The following is a 23,619-nucleotide window of genomic DNA, read 5'->3' on the forward strand; positions in this document are numbered from 1 at the left end:
GCCACGTTTTTTATGTATGTTTTTTTTATATGTTATGTAAGCCCGCGTGTGTGGTTGTCAAAAATGAAATAAGTCTTTTGGGTATGGTGACTGCGCACCGAGGATGTGCATGTTTTTGTTTTGTGCCATATATTGAACGCACAGCAGTGCGGTAAAGAGAATATAGGCAAAAGTGTGGTGTGCTGCACGGGTGTAATTGTTCAGAGAACAAAGAGCAATGTTGTGCCTGCGCACGGTGGCGGTGGTGAATTTTTGTTGTAATGAACGCACAGCAGTGTGGTAAAAACTGAACAGTGGAGTATGTAATTTTGTGGTAAATGTTGAACGCACAGCAGTGCGAAAGGAATTTGAAAACAGGGATGTATTGTATTGCTTGCTCATCGCAAAAGCAAGAGATACCATGAGATTGTTTTTGTAATGTAGAATTTCACTGCATATGTAAATTTATTTTTACAGCAGTATGTGTAAAAATAAGTTTTACACAGTAAATGTAAAAATGGGTTTTACAGCAGTAAACCCAGCACAGTGAACTCTCAGGTGGAGAGAAAAGACAGAGTTTTTGTTTTTGATGGGTGAATGTAAGTTTTGGTAAATCCCTCTCAGCAAAGAGGATGAATGTTGTTTCAGGCTTTATATTTTAATCAATAGAAATGTTTTTTATGGCTGTGTAATACTCTGTTATGAGTCATTTTGTTTTAAGAGGTTCCCTGTGCAAAAAGATCTTGGAACAGTGGAAACAGAGCATTGCCTCTGTGGTGTTAATGTTTGTTTGGTTTTGGTATTTCCCCATTGAAAAATACCCAACACCATTATCGATAAGTTTGAAAGCTGTATCGGTATTGAGCCTGACAGATGGTTCATTGCCAGGTCAAGAATTTGCAGATTCTGAAGGTAGCGAATCTGGATCGGTATCTCACCTTCAAAATTATTTGATCTGAGAACAAGTATGCGGAGCTTTGAAAGATACCCAATCCATTCAGGCACTTTCCCTAATAAGTTGTTTCTACTTAGATCCAAAATTTCTAAGTTCTTGCAATTTTGCAGAGACATGGGAATCCTTCCACTCAACATGTTGTTATTGATGTGCAATACTTTAAGATTGTTCAGTTTTCCCAACTCATCCGGCATCTGCCCTTGAAAACCATTATTTGCTAGATTCAATATAGTGAGAGAAGAACAATTACCTAGATATGAAGGCAGTTGGCCAGCCAGCTTATTGTCTGAAAGATCCAGAGCTTCTAGATACTTTGTTTGCTCACAAATGCAAGAAGGAATATCCCCGTCCAGTTGATTCGATGCTAAGAACAAAAAACGAGAAGACTTCAACATCGTGCACATTTCTGAGGGGATTGGACCTGTAATATTATTAGTTGACAGATCCAGTTTCACAGGGAAGCCTGCGGCAGAGCTTGGTGAATGTGGAAGGCTACCATGGAACTGATTCCCTCGTAACACCACTTGCTTTACAGAAGTCAATGAGTTATACAGTTGAGGTGGTATTTGCCCCTCCAGCTGGTTGTACGATAGAACCAACGTCTCAAGCTTTGGAAGATTCCACAGCCATGAAGGAATTTCTCCCCTGATTTTATTAGATGCGAGATTCAGCCAAGTAAGAGAAGGTTGAGTCTTCAGAAAAACAGGAAACGTCCGCTCTATTTTACAATTATATAACCTCAACACATCTAAAGAGAATGGCGGAGTCCACATGGAGGTGATATTGAAGGCTAATTTGTTACTGGAGAGGTCAATATATTTTAGACTGCTGAGGCCGCTAAAGTGTGAATCTGAAATTGCTCCGCTCAAAGCGTTGTCAGTAAGACTGATATTGGTCAGTTTAGACAAGGATCCTAGGGATGTAGGGATGGGCCCCGTCAAAAGGTTGTAGCCCAGGTCTAGTACAACAAGCGAGGAGAGGTGACCTAGTGACTCTGGAATCCTTCCCTTCAATTTGTTCTGTCGCAGTTCTAGAACAGCCAGACATGATAGATTTCCGGCAAGTGCTATTTCATGGACTATAGCATAGTAAATGCTCTCTTAACAGAGTCTAAGGACAGTCTTGGGAGACGGGTTCTGACATCGCATCCGTTCTCCGGCTAACAGATTCCGATTGCATAGTGATGGAGATATGCATGATGCCATCGTTGTTTGTATTGATGCCCATCGAAATGACATAGGGTATGAAATAGCACTTGCCTTCATCCCATACCATACATGTGATGTTGTCAGTCGTCCGTGTGACCCCTTCATCCCATACCATACATGTGATGTTGTCAGTCGTCCGTGTGACCCCTTCATCCCATACCATACATGCATCAAGGATTTGAATTTTAAATTTTGAAATTGGGCGCGCTGGTTATTCCATTACTTGACCACCGCTCATAATTCTCCCACAGACGGGAGTGAGACGTTCGCACCTACGGCACTCAGCTTCGAACCGCTTGTCCTTGGTCATGGGTTCCAGTCTCGAATCACATGGGAAGGAGATGCTGGGACTGTGAACGAACTGCAGACCATGTAGTGATTAGAGAAAGGGGAGCCTGCTTACCTCCAAGCCAAGAGCCAGCTCGCATGATTGCTCTCTCGACCAGGACGACTCGTTGTAGAATGAGAAAAGCACCCCTAAGGTTGCCCTCTTAATTTTTTAGAAACTCAAGTAGATCAGAGCTTTCACTCGTCGAATAAATAGAGTACGTCGTCACAAATATGGTCTGGCCGGGAGAAAAGTACCTCAAGTTTGATTTTACCTCAAGTTTGATTTTACCTTATGTTATTTTATAAGTAAATCAGTGCATCATAAATTTGTGATTTTCATTAATGAATTGGTTTGAAACACAGCAGGCGCTCCTTCTGACCAGTACAAGTTACATGGGTAGTTTGAGGGCGCAAATCGTAGGTGCAAAAGGATACGTAGAAGCCGGACAGTTTTGTAAGTATTTTGTTCACTGTTTCCCTGAGATGAACGAAGGTTTTCTAAGTATTTTGTTCATCGTTTCCAGGAAATGAACTAAGCTGCATGAATCTGAAAAAATCATTTGGTCCTTATCGCTATTTTGGTATTTGGAGAATCATTTTTCTATTTTTGTCGTGAAAAGTTCGGTGAGGTTGACAAAGTTATTATGTTTTAATAACATTGTTTATCATTTAAAAAAAATTAAGCATTCATGGATACATCAGGGAATGTTAATTTCATTGGTAGCAGGTGCAGGGCTTACTATCTTGATGAGGAAGCTATTTATGTTAATTTTATTGGCCGTCGTTGCGGGACTTACTATCTTGGTGAGGAAGCTATTTAGGTTAATTTCATTTGCAGCGTGTGTGGGACTTACTATCTTGGTGAGGGAGCTATTTATTTCTAAGTGCAGTGAGTTTAGGCTTAGTTTTAAGCTCATTTTTAAAGGCATAAGATAGAAAGTTATTTTAATTTTATTTTTACCTATATATATTTTTTTCACAAGTTCAAAAAAGCTTTTTGAAAACAAAAATTTAGTTAATCATCTGCATTTCATTTTAGTTTTATTTTTTAATATTAAAAACAATAGCTCATATCATTTGTATTATGGGTAGGTAAGTTTGAGTAAGGAAATAATTATATATATTAATTAATAATTTGAATTAAACTACATATTAATGATTTTGAATTAAACAATTTTCCAAATTAACTTTTAATTATAAAATAAGAAAATAATTTATTTAATTTAATAATATTTAATTTATTTATTAATATATTTATTTTATTTTAATATTATAAAATATGCACTTGAATTAATAATAACACTTTTTATTATTATGAATTTATATATATTTATAATAATAAAAAATAAAATATTATCAATTTTTTTTTAATTTATTTTTTAAAATATATTAAAAGTCTTTTTTATGTGTTGTTTGAATTTTTTTTGTTGCTATTAATAATTTTTTTTTTTTTTCTAATAATGTTTCTGGTAAATATTAAAAGTTATTTTCTATATATATAGATAAATGACATATGGGAAACATTTTTTTTGTAAACTAATGTAGCACCTTAAATACATCATGACAATAGGTAAATAAGTCCTTAAGATATTTTTTACTCAAGAAAAACTTTGTAGGGGAAATTAAGATATGGTTTCCCACATTTGTGTCAATCATAATTGTGCTTACGAAGTATCTAATAACATGAATAAGGTAAATAACATGGACAAAAAGAAGCTTCCGAAAATAGTTTCAAACTCCAACCAAAACAACACATTGACATAATTATGCCAAGACATGGCTAAGTTATCGAAGAATAAAAAGAAGGCATTCTACGACATAATGTTAATTAACATTCATGACAATAGGTAAATAATTCCTTGAGATTTATTTACCCAAGAAAACCCTTGTAGGGTGAATTAACTCCTTGAGATTTATTTACCCAAGAAAACCCTTGTAAGGGGAATTAAGATATGGTTTCCCACATTTGTGCCAATCATAATTGTTCTCACTAGGTATCTAATAACAAGAGCAAGGTAAATACCACTAACAACAAGAAGCTTCACAAAATAGCTTCAAACTCCAAAGAAAACAACACATTGACATAATTATGCTAAGACATGGCTAAGTAATTGAGCAATAAAAAAAGTTATTCCACAAAATGATGATAATATTAAAAATGTAATTACAACTAAATCTAAAAAAAATTATGATGTGATAAAGAAAGTGGTCAACCCTATTCTAGAAGATAAAAAATATCTAAATATTTTGACTAATGTGAAAAACAAAATCAACATTGCTAAAATAAGAACATGCTTTTATCTTTGCATTTACAACCCCAAGAACTTCTTATTACTATGAATTAGATATGCTAGATATATACTTATAATGATTAAAAATGAAATTACTATAAGATTATATTAATTTTTTTTTAATATATTAAAAAAAGTATTTTATGTTTGATAAGCCTTTTCAAAATTTAATTTTCTAGTTTTTTTTTTGTGATTAATAATTTTTTTTCCAAATAAAATTTCTTAGTAACTTTTAAAAGTTCTTCCCCGCACATATATAAATAGATGACATCGATGTTCACATTATGTCATCTATAGATGACATCGATAGTACTTTACATTTATGTCATCTATAGTATATATGTCATCTATATGTAAGGTACTTGTTGATATTTTTCAACCCAAGAAAATATGTTAGGGGAAATTAAGATATGGTTTCCCACATTTGTGATATGGTTCCCCATATTTATTGATGCTACCATTAGTAAATTTGTAAACTTGGAATATAATTCTTCTTCCAAGTGGGTTATAATGTAATCCTTTCCAACACAAAACTAGTCAAATATTTAACCACATTGACAATATCCTATTGAAATAAGAGTTTCATTAAGTTATTTAATATACTTAAAGTTGAAATGGATTTATATTATCATGAAAATTTAATTTTGTATGAATATAAGCATTTAGATATTAAATGTAAGGACATGTCTTTGTAAATTCCTTGTTATTTAAAATTCATTGGATAGTGAGAAGAAATAAAATAAGATCAACTACTAGTAAAATATTTAACCACATTGACAATATCCTATTTAAATAAAAGTTTCAATAAGTTATTTAATATACTTAAAATTGAAATGGATTTATATTATCATGAAATTTTAATTCTGTATAAATATAAGCATTTAGATATTGAATGTAAGGACATGTCTTTGTTGCTTCTTTGTTATTTAATATTCATTGGATAGTGAAAAGAAATAAAATAAGATCAATTGATTAAAGTTGGATCACATATAAATTTTCTTAACTTAAATGAATCAAAAATATAATGAGAATAAGGTTAATTTTATCGAAATAAATTTAGATACAACAAATTTCAAGTTGAAGTCATTTTTATAGGGTATACTGTGTCTCTAAATATTTTGTGTGAGAGTAGTTGAGAGTGAGAAGAAATAAAATAAGATCAAATGTTTAAATTTGAATCACATATAAATTTTCTTAACTTAAATGAATAAAAAATATAATGAGAATAAGATTAATACTATTATAATAAATTTAAAGACAACAAATTTTATGTTGAAATCATTTTTCTAGGGTATAATGTGTCTCCAAAAAGTTTGTGTGAGAGTAGGAGAGAGAGAGTGGAGGTCAATTGCGGTCTTCCTCACTTGGCATAAAGTCATTTTTCTAGGGCATAATGTGTCTCCAAAAAATTTGTGTGAGAGAGGGAGATGTCAATTGGGATCTTTTCCACTTGACATGATGAGCTATAAGGCCTTGATAAATGTTGTTGTAATGACTTTCTGCCTATGAATATTGATGTATTGCCTTCAACCCTATGAACTCTTAAGTGAGTATGCCTATGGGTTGGCCTAGTGCCAACAACTTCACTTTAAAAGAAAAGAAGTGCATCTCTTGAAATCATATGACAAATTGAGTTATCAACCCACTGTAAAACCTCTCAAAAACAATTGTGTGAACATAATACAAACTACTTTTCAATATAGATAAGAGGTTAAAATACATGTTAATGAAATTGGCACAAGGTTATTTTTGACGATAAGAAACACATAGATGAACACGAATATCCATGGAATAAGTTATGATTAAAGTTATTATGATAATTTGAACAATATGTGAATTTTCCCTGGTTACAAAATTTTACAACCTTTTGCAAATTGGTTATGATGTCATATATTGGTTCCCACCAATGCATATATTTCTAACCCCATCAATGTCATTAAAAAGACGCACTATATAGTTATCTAAATAAAATTTTGAATATTCTTTGAGACAATAACTAAATGCAACCATTGTAAGACAACCATAAATGATGTTGTCACATCCTTATTATTCAAATAGAATCATTAAAGCCTGTAATTAAATCCTTTTGATGATAAACAACCCATAGATGAACACTAATATCCATGGAATAAATTATTTTTACAATTTTTGTGATAATTTGAACAATATGTAAATTTCCAATTGTTACAATAATGCTATGACCTTTTACAAATTGTTTATGGTGTCATATATTGGTGCCCACCAATGCATATATTGTTAACCCCATTAATGTCATTGAAAAATAACTTTATATAGTTAAGGAAACCAACTTTTAAATGTTCTTTGAGACAAGAACTAAATGCAACCATTGTGAGTCAACCATAAATGATGTTTTCATATCCTTATTATCTAAAGCCAACCATGCAAATAGCGTTGTAATTGAATCCTTCAATAGATTCAATAAATTGTATATCCAATATAAGAATAGAAATATAAAATGTAGTAATGAAGGAAACATCTCATCCATGTCATTGTCACATGCTCCTCTTCCATTTTTCTTCTTGTGTGAGGATGATTTAAGTCTCCACTTCAAAACCCTAAAATTTCACAAAGGATCCATTTATTCCTCTTCCATTTTTCTTCTTGAGTGAGCATGATTTGAGTCTCCACTTCAAAGCCCTAAAATTTCACAAAGGATCCATGCGTTCCATCCATCCATTCTTTCACAACAAGATTTCATGCATGTGGCTACATATGCATCACTTTATTTGAATATTTTCATTAGATTATTATAATAGATTTAGTAAGAAAAAGTTAACACACATTGCTGGGAATATAGAGTTGGATTGGTATTGAGTGAAAATCGAAAAGGTTGTCTCAAAGGACCAATGAAATGGCTTCCATCGCATATTATAAACAATGAAATTGTGATTTCCCCTAATGTAGTTTTGTAACATTATTTTTTATATGAATGAATTTTAAATGTTATTTGAGACAAGAACTAAATGCAACCATTGTGAGTCAACCATAAATGATGTTTTCACATCCTTATTATCGAAAGCCAACCATGCAGATAGTGTTGTAATTGAATCCTTCAGTAGATTCAATAAATTGTATATCCAACATAAAAATAGAAATATAAAATGTAGTAATGAAGGAAACATCTCATCCATGTCATTGTCACATGCTCCTCTTCCATTTTTCTTCTTGTGTGAGAATGATTTGAGTCTCCACTTCAAAACCCTAAAATTTCACAAAGGATCTATTTATTCCTCTTCCATTTTTCTTCTTGAGTGAGGATGATTTGTGTCTCCACTTCAAAGCCCTAAAATTTCACAAAGGATCCATGTGTTCCATCCATCCATTCTTTCACAACAAGATTTCATGCATGTGGCTTCATATGCATCACTTTATTTCAATATTCTCATTAGATTATTATAATAGATTTAGTAAGAAAAAGTTAACACACATTGCTGGGAATATAGAGTTGGATTGGTATTGAGTGACAACCAAAAAGGTTGTCTCAAAGGACCAATGAAATGGCTTCCATCTCATCTTATAAACAATGAAATTGTGATCCCCTAATGTTGTTTTGTAACTTTATTTTTTATATGAATGAATTTTAAATGTTTTTTGAGACAAGAACTAAATTCAACCATTGTGAGTCAACCATAAATGATGTTTTCACATCCTTATTATCCAAATCCAAGCATGCAGATAGCGTTGTAATTGAATCCTTCAATAGATTCAATAAATTGTATATCCAATATAAGAATAGAAATATAAAATGTAGTAATGAAGGAAACATCTCATCCATGTCATTCTCACATGCTCCTCTTCTATTTTTCTTCTTGTGTGAGGATGATTTGAGTCTCCACTTCAAAACCCTAAAATTTCACAAAGGATCCATTTATTCCTCTTCCATTTTTCTTCTTGAGTGAGGATGATTTGAGTCTCCACTTCAAAGCCCTAAAATTTCACAAAGGATCCATGCGTTCCATCCATCCATTCTTTCACAATAAGATTTCATGCATGTGGCTACATATGCATCACTTTATTTCAATATTTTCATTAGATTATTCTAATAGATTTAGTACGAAAAGGTTAACACACATTGCTGGGAATATAGAGTTGGATTGGTATTGAGTGACAACCAAAAAGGTTGTCTCAAAGGACCAATGAAATGGCTTCTATCTCATCTTATAAACAATGAAATTGTGATTTCCCCTAATGTGGTTTTGTAACTTTATTTTTTATATGAATGAATTTTCTAATGTCTCCTCTTATCTTTGATCACTTTCTTTGTGTGTTTCACATATTCACAATGAGCACCGCCGCACCAGGGGGCCTTTAGGCAGTGATGGCGAAGTCACAGTTGCGTTAAAGTAGTTGAGGCGCAGATCCGTTTTGAGTACGAGTCTCATCATTGCGGAGGTTAACAAGCGTTACATCGCAAGATTGTGGAAAGTAGTGAATGGCAAATAATGTAGTTTTGGTTTATTCAGTTTGTTGTGCCACAGTTAATGCGCAAGGCTGGGATTGTATATGGTTATTGTTGGATTTAAGTAAGTAGATCATTTAAAAGTGGGCATATACAGTTCTGAACATTAACTGGGACACAACAGTCTAGATAACTCTTGCAGTGCTTGCTTTTCCATTTGTACAGGTCTCATTTTTAGTGGAAAAAACTCTTTTTTTTAATATATACGGAAGATGTGTGCATATACGGAAACTGGGCATATACGGAAGATGTGTGCATATACGGAAACTGGGCATATACGGAAGATGTGCGCATATGCCCAGTTTCCGTATATGCACACATCTTCCGTATATGCCCAGTTTCCGTATATGCGCACATCTTCCCTATATGCCCAGTTTCCGTATATGCACACATCTTCCGTATATGCCCAGTTTCCATATACGGAAACTGGGCATATACGGAAGATTTGCGCATATACGGAAATTGGGCATATACGAAAACTGGACATATACGGAAGATGTGCGCATATACGGAAACTGGGCATATACGGAAGATGTGCGCATATACGAAAACTGGGCATATACGGAAGATGTGGGCATATACGGAAGATGTGTGCATATACAGAAACTGGGCATATGCGCACATCTTCCGTATATGCCTAGTTTCCGTATATGCACACATCTTCCGTATATGCCCAGTTTCCGTATATGCGCACATCTTCCGTATATGCCCAGTTTCCGTATATGCGCACATCTTCCGTATATGCGCACATCTTCCGTATATGCCCAGTTTCCGTATATGCGTACATCTTCCGTATATGCCCAGTTTCCTTATATGCACACATCTTCCGTATATGCACACATCTTCCGTATATGCCCAGTTTCTGTATATGCGCACATCTGTCGTATATGCCCATCTTTCGTATATGCGCACATCTGTCGTATATGCCCAGTTTCCGTATATGCGCACATCTTCCGTATATGACCAGTTTCTGTATATGCATACATCTTCCGTATATGCCCAGTTTCCGTATATGCGCACATCTTCCGTATATGCCCAGTTTCTGTATATGCGCACATCTTCCGTATATGCCCAGTTTCCGTATATGCGCACATCTTCCGTAAATGCCAAGTTTCCGTATATGCGCACATCTTCCGTATATGCCTAGTTTCCGTATATGCCCAGTTTCTGTATATGCACACATCTTCCGTATATGCCCAGTTTCTGTATATGCACACATCTTCCGTATATGCCCAGTTTCCGTATATGCACACATCTTCCGTATATGCCCAGTTTCCGTATATGCGCACATCTTCCGTATATGCCCAGTTTCCGTATATGCACACATCTTCCGTATATGCCCAGTTTCCATATGCACATCTTCCGTATATGCCAAGTTTCCGTATATGCGCACATCTTCCGTATATGCCCACATCTTCCGTATATGCCCAGTTTCCGTATATGCCCACATGTTCCGTATATGCCCAGTTTCTGTATATGCACATCTTCCGTATATGCCCAGTTTCCGTATATGCACACATCTTCCGTATATGCCCAGTTTCCGTATATGCGCACATCTTCCGTATATGCCCAGTTTCCGTATATGCGCACATCTTCCGTATATGCCCAGTTTCCGTATATGCACACATCTTCCATATATGCTCAGTTTCCGTATATGCACACATCTTCCGTATATGCACATCTTCCGTATATGCCCAGTTTTCGTATATGCACACATCTTCCGTATATGCACACATCTTCCGTATATGCCCAGTTTCCGTATATGCGCACATCTTCTGTATATGCCCAGTTTCCGTATATGCGCACATCTTCCGTATATGCCTAGTTTCCGTATATGCGCACATCTTCCGTATCTGCCCAGTTTCCGTATATGCACACATCTTGCGCATATCTTCCGTATATGCACAGATTCCATATACAGAAATTGCGCATTTACGGAAACTGGGCATATACGGAAGATGTGCGCATATACTGAAACTGTGCATATACGGAAGACATGCGCATGTCTTCCGTATATGCCCAGTTTCCGTATATGCCCAATTTCCGTATATGCGCATATCTTTCGTATATGCACAGCTTCAGTATATGCGCACATCTTCCGTATATGCCCAGTTTCCGTATATGCGCAATTTCTGTATATGGAATCTGTGCATATATGGAAGATATGCACATGTCTTCCGTATATGCCCAATTTCCGTATATGCCCAGTTTCCGTATATGCGCAATTTCTGTATATGGAAACTGTGCATATACGGAAGATATGCGCACATATTCCGTATATGCCCAATTTCATATACAGAAATTGCGCATATACGGAATTTGGGCATATACGGAAAACATGCGCATATCTTCTGTATATGCACAGTTTCCATAACTTTGCACTTCCTTACTATTTCAATTATAGTTTTATTTTGGTAATCTTAATATTCCCTCTTCTCCAATCACACCCTTAACCCCATAAAACAAAAAAAAATCAATAAAGGTTAAAGAGGTTAAATAACAAGTACATGTTTATTAAATGGGTTGATTCTCACATGTAAAATCTATGGAATATGAACATAAACTATAAACTATAATTCATATGTAAAGAAATATATGAATCAACCCATATGTACGGAAACTGGGCATATACGGAAGGTGTGTGCATATACGGAAACTGGGCATATACGGAAGATGTGCGCATATACGGAAACTGGGCATATACGGAAGATGTGTGCATATACGGAAACTGGGCATATATGGAAGATGTGCGCATATACGGAAACTGGGCATATACGGAAGATGTGTGTATATACGGAAACTGGGCATATACGGAAGATGTGTGCATATACGGAAACTGGGCTGCCCAGAAGATGTGGGCATATACGGAAACTGGGCATATACGGAAGATGTGCGCATATACGGAAACTGGGCATATACGGAAGATGTGTGCATATACGGAAACTGGGCATATACGGAAGATGTGCGCATATACGGAAGATGTGCGCATATACGGAAACTGGGCATATACGGAAGATGTGCGCATATACGGAAACTGGGCATATACGGAAGATGTGGCATATACGGAAGATGCGCGCATATACGGAAACTGGGCATATACGGAAGATGTGTGCATATACGGAAACTGGGCATATACGGAAGATGTGCGCATATACGGACACTGGGCATATACGGAAGATGTCCGCATATACGGAAACTGGGCATATACGGAAGATGTCCGCATATACGGAAACTGGGCATATACGGAAGATGTGGGCATACGGAAACTGGCATATACGGAAGATGTGGGCATATACGGAAACTGGGCATATACGGAAGATGTGTGCATATACGGAAACTGGGCATATACGGAAGATGTCCGCATATACGGAAACTAGGCATATACGGAAGATGTCCGCATATACGGAAACTGGGCATATACGGGAGATGTCCGCATATACGGAAACTGGGCATATACGGAAGATTTGGGCATATACGGAAGATCTGGGCATATACGGAAACTGGGCATATACGGAAACTAGACATATACGGAAGATGTGCGGATATACGGAAACTGGGCATATACGGAAGATGTGCGCATATACGGAAACTGGGCATATACGGAAGATGTGCACATATACAGAAACTGGGCATATACGGAAGATGTGTGCATATACGGAAACTGGGCGTATACGGAAACTGGGCATAATTCCTATTCCTATTCCTATTCCTTTGATATAAATTTAATTAATAAAATTCGCTATTTCATTCCCATTCCCTTCCTTCAATGACACTATTTATGAAAATAACGTTTAACGTATAAATCTTAGCCAAAATTAGGGTTAGTGGTTTTAAATTAATGTTGTTCTCAATAACGCATATCTTGAAAGAAAAGAGGGCAGGCATAACTGGCCGCAACCCACTTTAACGTGTAAAATTCATGTTCGGTGCAAAAATTCGTGTAGGATGGATGAATTTTGAAGGCATAATGCATAAAAGCACGGAAGAGAAAAGAAAGAAATAAAATTATTTTAATTTTTACGAGGTGAAATATAGTTTATTAGATACATTTTTTTTTTTTTTTAATCGAAGCATCTTTCTTGCTCAGGAAATCGAACTGTAGATTGAATAACTTCTTGACTGTTGCAGCAATGGATGAATGCTCAAACTGAGACGATGGATATGGTCTGTTAGCCCCATGTACCACTACAACAACAATTTATTTAATATAATATCCCCGGGAAATATGTTTAGAGCGTCCAAATTGGTGGTATGGGTTGAAATAGCATGGAAAGATTTGTTGGCTTTTCCCACATTATCAATCAACGATTGGTTTCCCTTGATACCCTTCAATACTATTATCAGTGGAGGTTCCCAGCCGCCACCCAGTTTGCACGTTGCAATCTCCATTAAGTCTCTCATTTTGGTTGATTCGGTTTCACAGCCTCCTAAAGAATACCAGACAGAGATGGAAATATATGATCCACAAGTCAATGAAATCAGGCAAAATAGGTGCATTAGGCATGTAGAACGGAGTAACTGTCGATGTGGCAGAAAGGTATGCTGCGTAGGTATCCATGGAGAGGGTATTTTATCTTTCGTATGATGAGCAGTAGCAACAATGATGAATTCGAGTTGGAAATGCATCATGGTCCAGAATGCAGAGACTAATAGCTATATATGAAATTCGATTACGTATCATTTTTGTGGGGAATATTATACACAATAAAGAATATAGTTTTTATCGAGCCATTTCAATGGTTGATTTATATATATTTCTATTTTAATGTTGAATAGATATATAATTTATAAATATAAATATAAGTATGTAAACTATGTGCTACAACATTTTCACATGGCATAATGCATACCATTAAATGCTCCTATTTTTGTAGGAACTAAACTTTCAGTAGAGCAATGTCCTTCAACACCTATAGATGCGGAGGATATGCATTCTATACCTTGTGTTAGTGAAAATGGTAGTTTGTCATACATTGTGGTTTGTAATAGACTACACATTGTCTGTGTAGTGGAAGCTTTGATTCCATTCATGACTATTATTAGATACTAACATTAAGCCGCAACGAAAAGGGTCTTCAAGTATTTGCAAGATACTTTTAGATATTCCATTTTTAATCATAGTGATGTTTCAAGGAAACCACACTTAGCTTATATACATGGTTATGTGGATTCTTATTGGGTAGGGGATGTAGATCTATAAGCATTTATGCATTTTCATTATTTGGTGCAACAATAAGTTCGATGAACAAGAAACAAGAAATGGTCTCTTTTTCCACTATATGGATAGAGTATATGATAACTACGCATGCATGTAAGGACACCATTTATCTTATGAAATGGTGTTCAAAAGTAGGGTAAATCAGATAACTATGTAGCTCAATGATAACAACAATGTCATTTGTCTAGAAAAGAACTTGACCTTTCATTCAAGGATAAAGCATGTATGTGTATATATAGACACTAGAGAAATGTGACACTTTGCATAATGTTGTAGATGCATTGATGAAACCAGTGAGCACAAGTTCAAGGGGTGTTGTGAGTCTATAGGCCTTATAGTCCTTAGCGTTTAGCTCACAATTTCCCTTATATTCTTGTAAGATATAAGTGTCAGAACGTTGGGGTAGGTGCGCTATACACCTTGCAATCCTTAAGTGGAGTAAGCATTGATTACCGATAGGGGATAAATCCTCAATTACAAAGAATAAATATCAAGTAGCGGTAGGGAATAAATGCATGTCAATAGGAGGCAATGAATCTTAAGCAATAACAAATGACCAGTTAATTGCTAGTGGTTTATTGCATGTAGATTGGAAAACCCTACAAGGTTTCTGTTATGCTTATTTATTGTGTGCTAGGATTGGTGGAAAACAATGTGTATGAGTTTTAATTTTATATTATGTTTTCAAATTTTGTGGAATCTTTATGTTGTTTTTGAACAGTCTTGTTGAGATCATGACTTTGTAATGTATTGTAACAATTTAGTTGTTAAATGATACATTGGGCATGCTTTAGAGTGTGGGTTTTTTAAACCAAAAAGTGTGTTCCCAAGAAAATGTTATGTAATGGTTTGCTATTAATTGATTAGTGTAAGAAATATATTAAGAAATTTTACTTCCTTTCTTAGACGATTAAGGATGAATTAAATTTAGAATATAATTGGCGGCCAACAAAAATTGAGGACATCACTATCCAAATATGAAATATAAAGAGGATGTATATATCACATCCAAATAACTGCTAATAGTTTATGTCATTGTTATAACCATTATAGTTTAGAAACCCCATTGGATATATATATATATATATATATATATATATATATATATATATATATATTCAAGATTAATTATATTGGATAGTGTCATTATTGATTATTGAGACACAACCAGAATGTACATAAAATACCAATAGAGAGGTTGCACAACCTCTTCGCTCACACTCTAAAAACTATGCAGCACCCCCAAAAACCTCAGAGAAAGAGTGAGTCTCCTTCAACTTAAATCTACATAAAAACACCTAACCCTAAGACCAAGATGGAATATTATAATATTTAACCAAAAATAAATCGTAACATTTTTTCCCTCCCTTACAAATGAGCATTACATTGCATTTACATGTCATTTTATCTCATTTCCGTGCCTTTTGTATATCAGTTTACTTTTGCATTCAAATTTTACATTAAATAGTCTAATGGCTATATTCAAGCTCCAATAATCCTCATCTTACATAGTGGTTAAGAAGCACTACAATGTATCCTTTTTTGGTCTTATGTGATTCAAAAAATATATTCACAATAGAGTTAAAATAATGTTATTAATTTGTATTTAATATTCGATTTTTTCCTTTTTACACTATTATTTCTTCAATGATCACGCAAAAAACCAGTTTTAACATTGCTCTAAAATTAAAACCCTAGAACCAAGAAAAACCCCTCTCGTCTCACAAAACCCCGACTAAAAAAACATTGGTGCGTTTGAAACTACCTAGAGACCACAGGCCACCAGGAACCTCTGGAATTTTGGAGGTGTTACAAAACATTCAAACCTACAAGCCTAAAATCCTAGTGAAATTTCAATTAGGGCACAGAGAAAAGGGGCCAAAATAGGCTCCAAGCTATCTCACCCTTTTCCTTCCAAGTACAACGAGGTCTTAAACAATTGAACAATGGAACCCACAATTTTCAGAATAAATGCATTACCCTCTGTTACACAGGCTTGCACATCCTTTACAACCGACAAAGATACGATCACTGCAGAGCCCTATTAGCTGGTTGTGTTGGAAGTGTTGAAATGAATGGCCCTATGTGAGACAGGACGCACAACGAATGCCAAATTATTTACATTAAATGCATCAACCTCCATTGCACAAGCTTACAAGTCCTTTACAATTGCCAAATATATTAGCCCTGTGCAACTTTGTTTCCTGGTTCTGCTGGAAATGCTGAAATGACAAGCCCTCTTTGAGACCGGATACACAACAAACACCACATTAAACAACTACCCGTATGCTTCTCATGTCGACCCTCACAGAATGGCCTGATTATCTCGTCATTTTGCTTCTAAATAAAACAAGGTCTTGAACAATGGAACCCAAAAATTTAAGAAAATCTAAGTGCATTACCCTCCGCTACACAAGCTTGCATGTCCTAGGAATTCCTCCATTTTGAATATAAGACAGATATTCATTCTTTTTTTTGGTCAAGTAAGAATGAAGCCTTCTATTAACCGTACAATTACATTACATATGTTACACGTCTTTGTGAGTGCAAAGACCCAAACAAGAACCAACCTGTTGTGGGAATGCCATCAACAGGAAAAACAAAACCTAGGATCAAACCAATTCTCATAGATTTCCAAAACCTTTTAAACAGGAAGGAGTGTTAAACTCCCAAGGGCTCTTTGTCATCCACTGACAACTTTAGAGCTTCCGCTAAGCTAACAGACCCTTCCAAAAGTTGTAGAGTTCCGCTAGACTTCCACTAATCTAGACCCGACGGTAACACAAACCACAGTTTAAAAATGTTTGAAATCTGCCCCTTTAAAGATACGTCGACAATTCTTCATCGTTGATCTATTCAAGATCGAATGGTCACAACACTTCCCGACTTCGAAACATGCTCCTCGTCTATCAACCGTCGATCTCGCTCCACCAGATCTAACGGCTTACACGTATTTCGGCCGGTCAACTTGCACACTTCAAATCCTCTCGGAAAGCAGTTTCCCTCTATCACCTCAATGTTATGTGTCATTGAGTGAGTGGAATTGGAGCCAACTGGGAAAAACCATTTACGGCTTTTCCTCCACCCGAAATCCACTTGTGGTTTTCTCCAACCCATTTCTACTAATCCAGACCCGACGGTAACTCAAACCATAGTTTAAAAAAGTTTGAAATCCAACCTTCTAAAGATGCGTCAACACTTCTTCACCGTTGATCTATTCAAGATCCAACAGTCACAACACTTCCCGACTTCGAAACTTTCTCCTTGTCTGTCAACTGTTGATCTCGCTCCACCAGATCTAATGGCTTACACGTATTTCGATTGGTTAACTTGTGCACTCCAAATTTGCCCAAAAAGTGGTTTCCCTCTCTCCCCTTGCTATTACGTGTCACTGTGTGTATGGAATCAGAGCCAACGGGGAATTACCGCTTATGGCCTTTCCTCCGCCAAAAATCCACTTGTGGGTTTCTCCAACCCACTTCTTCTCATTAACTATCGGGTAACTTCCTCACCCAAACACCATATATCTATCTCAACTGAGATCTATCAGTCCAAAATCAATCTCCATGCCACTGCGTCCTTCGTCTTCCTCTGCTGATCTCGACCATCTGCTCAAATCTGTTGGAATACTGATGCCAATACAATCTGCGAACTGCTGCCAATAAAAAAGCAAACAGTTTAAGCATCCATGTACTCTCACCTGTCTCCTGAGTCTCATTGATCCATCGATCCCTATCTTTAGCAGCCTGACAGAGACAATCCTCTAACATTTTGCCTGGGGGTATCAACTCCCAAACGTGCCTAGGGTTCTTTGGAGATTGTATCTGTGTCTCCTCCATCATTTTGACCCCTCTATGCTCCTGGCTTTCATGATTTCTTTTGACTCCAGAGCCCTTTGGTTGTGATCTCCATAGGAAGAGCTGTTGAACCCTATCATATTCCTCTTTTGGCAGAGAGTCCACTCCTTTAGTCATCCCTTGTTCCAGAAATTTCTTTAGATCTAGATTTTTCCTTTCTAGAATATCCTGCAGTTCATGGTCCTCCGTTCTCGCCTCAATTGGAGTCATCTCATGGTACCTACTTATCTCCATAATGCTTGGTAGATCATCCTTTTGCTGGTTGTTTTCTATGATATCTTCCATGCAAGCATCCCTTTCTTTCTCAGTGATAATGTTCTTCGTTTCCTGGTTTGTTTCTTTATTTCCATCTTCTTCTTCTAGGATCTTAAAGCTATTGTGCTCAATTGTCTTTCTTCATTGATCTTTTCTTGTGGCCGCTTCCCACCTTTCCTTTTGCCCCCAACCTTGGTGAAACCCTCAGGAATTTTATCCGCTCTAGTTTTCACATTTATCTCCATATTGTTTGTTGGGCAGTCTCTGTATAGATGCCCATGTTCATGGAATTTGTAGCATCTAAATGGGATGTGCTCATAGTCCATCGCCTACACCCATTCTTCATCATATACTTCTAAAATTATTGCGTCCAGAAGTCCTCCAGATAATTCCATTTCCACACATATCTGGGCGAAGGAGGTGTATTTTCCTTTCAGAGTCACATCTAAGATCTTTAGAAAATGCCCCAGTTTATTGCCTATTGTTTTCAGAGATTTCGGTAGCCAATAATCTAGAGGAAGAGAGTATAGTCTAATCCATACCGGTACCGATGTGAATGTTTCGCCTTCTAGGACAAAGTTCATCATCCATGGCCGCATGTAGAGGCTGGAAGTAGCGTAGAAATATGGTCCTCCTTCAAACACTCTATCTTTATCCTCTAGGCTTGTGAACACTACTGTGAAGAAGCCCTTAGATCCCAGATGAAGGTTTATTTCCCCCTTTGGTTTCCAGTGGCTCCTTATCCATACGTGCAGCACCCTCCCCGTCGTCCATATCCCCATGAATTTGGATATAACCGCATATTTTGCCATATGATTCCTATGCGTTTGTAGCACTGGGTTGCTTAAAATGACCCGAGGAGTGATGTTTGACTTGGGTTTGCATACCCTATTTGTCCTTATAGAAGTAGTTTTTTGACTGCTACCCCGTTTCTCCTTCTCCTTACTAGCTTCCTGCTCATCCCCTTCTTGTTCATGAGGTCTGTTTCTTCCCAATATTTCTGTGTTACTTGCCTATGTTGTCTTCTCCAGAGGTTTCTTGAAACGCTGCTTTCTAACGTCCTTGCTTCTATCCGTGACTACTTGACTATAGGAGGGAGCTGCACTCCCCCTTGCGCCTCCCGCCATGGTACCCAACGTCAAACCCTAACGCCAACCCTAGATCAAGTTGCAGAGCCTCTGCTATCCCATAAGACAAATATTCATTCACTCATTCACTTTTTTAGGAATTCCTCCATTTTGAATATAAGACCGATATTCATTCATTCACTTTTTTTAAGTTTGAAAGACCATCCATTTCCAAAAATGAAATCAGATAGTATTTTCTTGGACTATGATGATACTATTAGTATAATTTGGTATAAATGCATACATAATGTTTTCTATTTCGGTTAATAAAATTAGTTTAATATTAGTGAAAACTATAATAAGGGAAATTTTCTCTATACATGGATATTACAGCATATATCCATAGAGTTCGGTTAATAAAATTAGTTTAATATTAGTGAGAACCGTAATAAGGGAAATTTTCTCTATGCATGGATACTACCGCGTATATCCATAGAGTCTTTGTCTTGCATAACGATAGTGAGTAATAAATTATCACTGATATACATCTTGGCAGAGATGTTAGGTTTATGTGCAACAACTGTTGTGACATCAGTGATGATTTTCTGTGTTTATAGATGCTCACGGGTTTGAGATCCACTGCCTCAGAATAAAGAATCCTGGTACTATCATGTGGTAGAAACAAAGGACTCAAAATCTTCTACTTTACAGGTCACATTAGAACCAAGAACTCCTATATTTCCTTAATTTCGACCATGAAGGCAATAAACCAATTCTTTCTAGGTCTCTATCACAGTTTCAATAATTTTCTTCTTTTACAAATTTTATCACCTATTTCACAAGTTCAGCGGGAAGGAATTTCTTTAGTTTGAATTTAAGACAGATATGCATTCATTCATTCATTCACCTGTTTTAAGTTTGAAAGATCACACATTCCCAAAAATGAAATCAAATAGCATTTTCCCGGACTCAAATGATACTCTTAATCTTAGGAAAGCTTTCTTTGTGTTGTTGATATTCTAGTAATGTTTTGTGTCTTTGTTACATATTTGCCTAGTTCTAAATCCTTTTTGGACATGTGAGATGGAGCTCCACATTCACTAGTAAAACAAGAAGAATTTAATAAAGTCGGAAGGAAACAACAATTTAGGCAATTTACTTATTTTTACTTTGACTTGTGCTTGAATAACAAATCTTTTATGAATTTTACTTTGACCAGTTCTTAACTCGTTTTTTAACCAGCCTAAGTCATAAATGGATTTTTTTGACTGAAAAGATCATTGTAATAATAACTCATCATATTAATATAAAGCATCATATTATGAAGAAAATGTTAGGTTGAATACTTATATTAATATAATAGATTCTACCTTCTTAAAATTCAGTAATAATTCCGTAATAAGCATTTTACCGTTATTTTATGCACAAAAGTATATGCAAAAAAATCACCTATGCTAAAATACACTGACATGCGCCACATAGCTCTTGTTAATTAAGACATAACCAATTCTTATGATTTGACATTTATGTCTTTATTCATTAACATATAAAATTATACTTTGTCAATATTTACCTAAGTCTTTTGACAGATGCCAGATTTACTTAGAATTTTCTTAACAAAGCTTTACACATTTTCTTTGAAAACAGTACTTCAATTTTGTGGAGTCACAAAATTTCCGGCTCGTCAATTCGAATTTTTTTCACAGTCATCTACATTATATAATTTAAAATTCTTTTGGGTGTCAAACATTTTTCTCATCACACAAATCATATATACAGAGAGGGGTAAGACCTTTCAAAAATTAATATTTGAGGAGAATTATCAAAACCCGGAAACTGCATGTAGAATTTTTTCTTTATCGCTATGTCAAAGGATTATATGAAAGCATTTAAAACAATCGGACCATTTATAAAAGATAATTGAAAATAGTTTTCTAATACAGCGGATCTTGAGCCATCGTGGATGAACAATCATATTCAATCTCAATCAATAACCTAAGAGCAGCCAGCTCACCACGTGCATATTGCACCACGTTACAATTAGTTTGAGAACAATTTAGCCTCCCAAAAATCAATAACTGGGGTGGTCTGTAATTCCTGTTAATTCCTGGTTTTTTCATTTTCCCATGGCCCCAGGAGCTGCAAAACACCAATCAAAACATGGAGGTTTATAAGACTAACAATTTGACGACTCAATCATTACATATCTAAAGTATAAAGAAAGACATGATGGGTTGGTGAAATACCTAAACCAATAGCTTCTGAAGCCTTCATGATCCGCACTTTTTGGCAGGAATCAACCAACATCCTGCAACCAATATTCCACATCATCAATTTCTGGCTATTACAGAGAAACTATTAAGTCTTATAAAGGAAAAATGATAAGAAAATTAAGGGCAGCTTCAAAGCACTTACTGCCATGGGACATCGCCTACAAGCATCCAATCTCCATCTTTATCTTCATAAGTGGCCACATATTCTGATCCATTCACCACATCCATCAAATTGCTCTCCTTCATCCCATTGGATCCACACTTGCCTACAAACATTTGAACATTTCAATATCATTCATTCCGTGATTTACGGCAGGGCGAATAGACAAAATATTAAGGGAATGGAATGAGATGGGAATTCGATCATACCCATGGTAATTAAGCAGTCGAACATGTTCTCGAGTGCAGAGGAGAGGTCATGATAGGTGCTGCACATTTTGAGGTCCACCTTTCTGAGATAGGGAGCTCCATCCATGCTCACTTTCACATACAAAGAGCTGGATGCAGCAATTGTTCTGACTTTCCTGAAATCTTTGACAGGTGGCCAGCCAACAATCTGTGCCCTGACATATATTTTCTGGTTAATATAGACGCCCTAAACAAGCCCTCAACAGTACAAACATTAATATCCTTTAGGAAAGGAATACTCACTTGGGAGGAGGAGGAGGTCCCATTTTTGGAGGATCATTGGCAGGACGGACCATTTGTTTTTCTGTGCCTAAATTGGGTTCATGGAATTTATGAGCCTCCTCATGTGGAATGCTAAAATTTCTGGATTCCATGGCCTCCGAAAAGCTTCTTTTTCCACAGATCCTCTGGCGTTCCCCCGCAGCTACCCCTGGGAGCCCAAGCTTGAGCTCAGTCTCTGCAAAATCCAAAATGCGGTTATTCTCCTGCTGTGCGCGCGTACCAGATTTCTCCATGCCTCCAACACTGCAAGACATGATTAATCTGCGCAGCTCTATTGTAATGAAAAGTCCTTCCTCTGTATGAATGAATGAAGTGAAGTGAAGGGATGAGAGTCTTGACGATTGAATCAACACAGAAAGAAGAATGGAAGAGAAAAGGAAGTTGATTTGAGATATATGTATGGTGCAAAATTTGGACAGTAAGAGAGACGGATGGATGGATTGTTCTTTTTGTCCGAGAAAGGAGAGGAGAGATGAGTGGGAGTCGTTGGCATATCTTAAAGCCGATCAATAGCAGGCTCCCCTTTCTCTAATCACTACATGGTCTGCAGTTCGTTCACAGTCCCAGCATCTCCTTCCCATGTGATTCGAGACTGGAACCCATGACCAAGGACAAGCGGTTCGAAGCTGGGTGCCGTAGGTGCGAACGTCTCACTCCCGTCTGTGGGAGAATTACGAGCGGTGGTCAAGTAATGGAATAACCAGCGCGCCCAATTTCAAAATTTAAAATTCAAATCTTTGATGCATGTATAATTTCAAAATTTAAAATTCAAATCCTTGATGCATGTATGGTATGGGATGAAGGGGTCACACGGACGACTGACAACATCACATGTATGGTATGGGATGAAGGCAAGTGCTATTTCATACCCTATGTCGTTTCGATGGGCATCAATACAAACAACGATGGCATCATGCATATCTCCATGACTATGCAATCGGAATCTGTTAGCCGGAGAATGGAGGCGATGTCAGAACCTGTCTCCCAAGACTGTCCTTAGACTCTGTTAAGAGAGC

General features: G+C 36.3%; 2 protein-coding genes across 2 annotated transcripts in view; both read right to left on the reverse strand.

The window, feature by feature from the left end:
- LOC149166306 (uncharacterized) overlaps positions 1-23,619 on the reverse strand; it is a 31,660-nt gene that overhangs the window by 6,987 nt on the left and 1,054 nt on the right. Inside the window, exon 3 of the mRNA XM_089430129.1 lies at positions 801-1,953. Within this exon, the coding sequence (XP_089286255.1) occupies positions 801-1,953 (1,153 nt within the window). The remainder of the gene's footprint in view (positions 1-800; positions 1,954-23,619) is intronic.
- LOC149166307 (auxin-responsive protein IAA14-like) lies at positions 21,757-23,049 on the reverse strand. The gene is made up of 5 exons (XM_089432560.1): positions 22,565-23,049; positions 22,283-22,476; positions 22,056-22,179; positions 21,887-21,948; positions 21,757-21,779 (listed from the first exon to the last, which is right to left on the reverse strand). The coding sequence occupies exons 1-5, from the start codon at positions 22,855-22,857 to the stop codon at positions 21,757-21,759; spliced, it is 696 nt and encodes a 231-aa protein (XP_089288686.1). The 5' UTR covers positions 22,858-23,049.

This window comes from Pinus tabuliformis, chromosome 5_1 (genome assembly GCF_031772625.1).
Source record: "Pinus tabuliformis cultivar Carrire ecotype Pingquan chromosome 5_1, CPIR1, whole genome shotgun sequence".
Classification (NCBI taxonomy): Eukaryota; Viridiplantae; Streptophyta; class Pinopsida; order Pinales; family Pinaceae; genus Pinus; species Pinus tabuliformis.

Excerpts from the sequence above, each read along its gene's own strand:
- LOC149166307 (XM_089432560.1), bottom strand. The coding sequence starts at position 22,857 with ATGTCTTGCAGTGTTGGAGGCATGGAGAAATCTGGTACGCGCGCACAG. Across the intron at positions 21,949-22,055 it reads GTAGGCGATGTCCCATGGCA|GATGTTGGTTGATTCCTGCC; the intron begins GTAAGTGCTTTG and ends TATTGGTTGCAG. Across the intron at positions 21,780-21,886 it reads TTCAGAAGCTATTGGTTTAG|CTCCTGGGGCCATGGGAAAA; the intron begins GTATTTCACCAA and ends GGTGTTTTGCAG.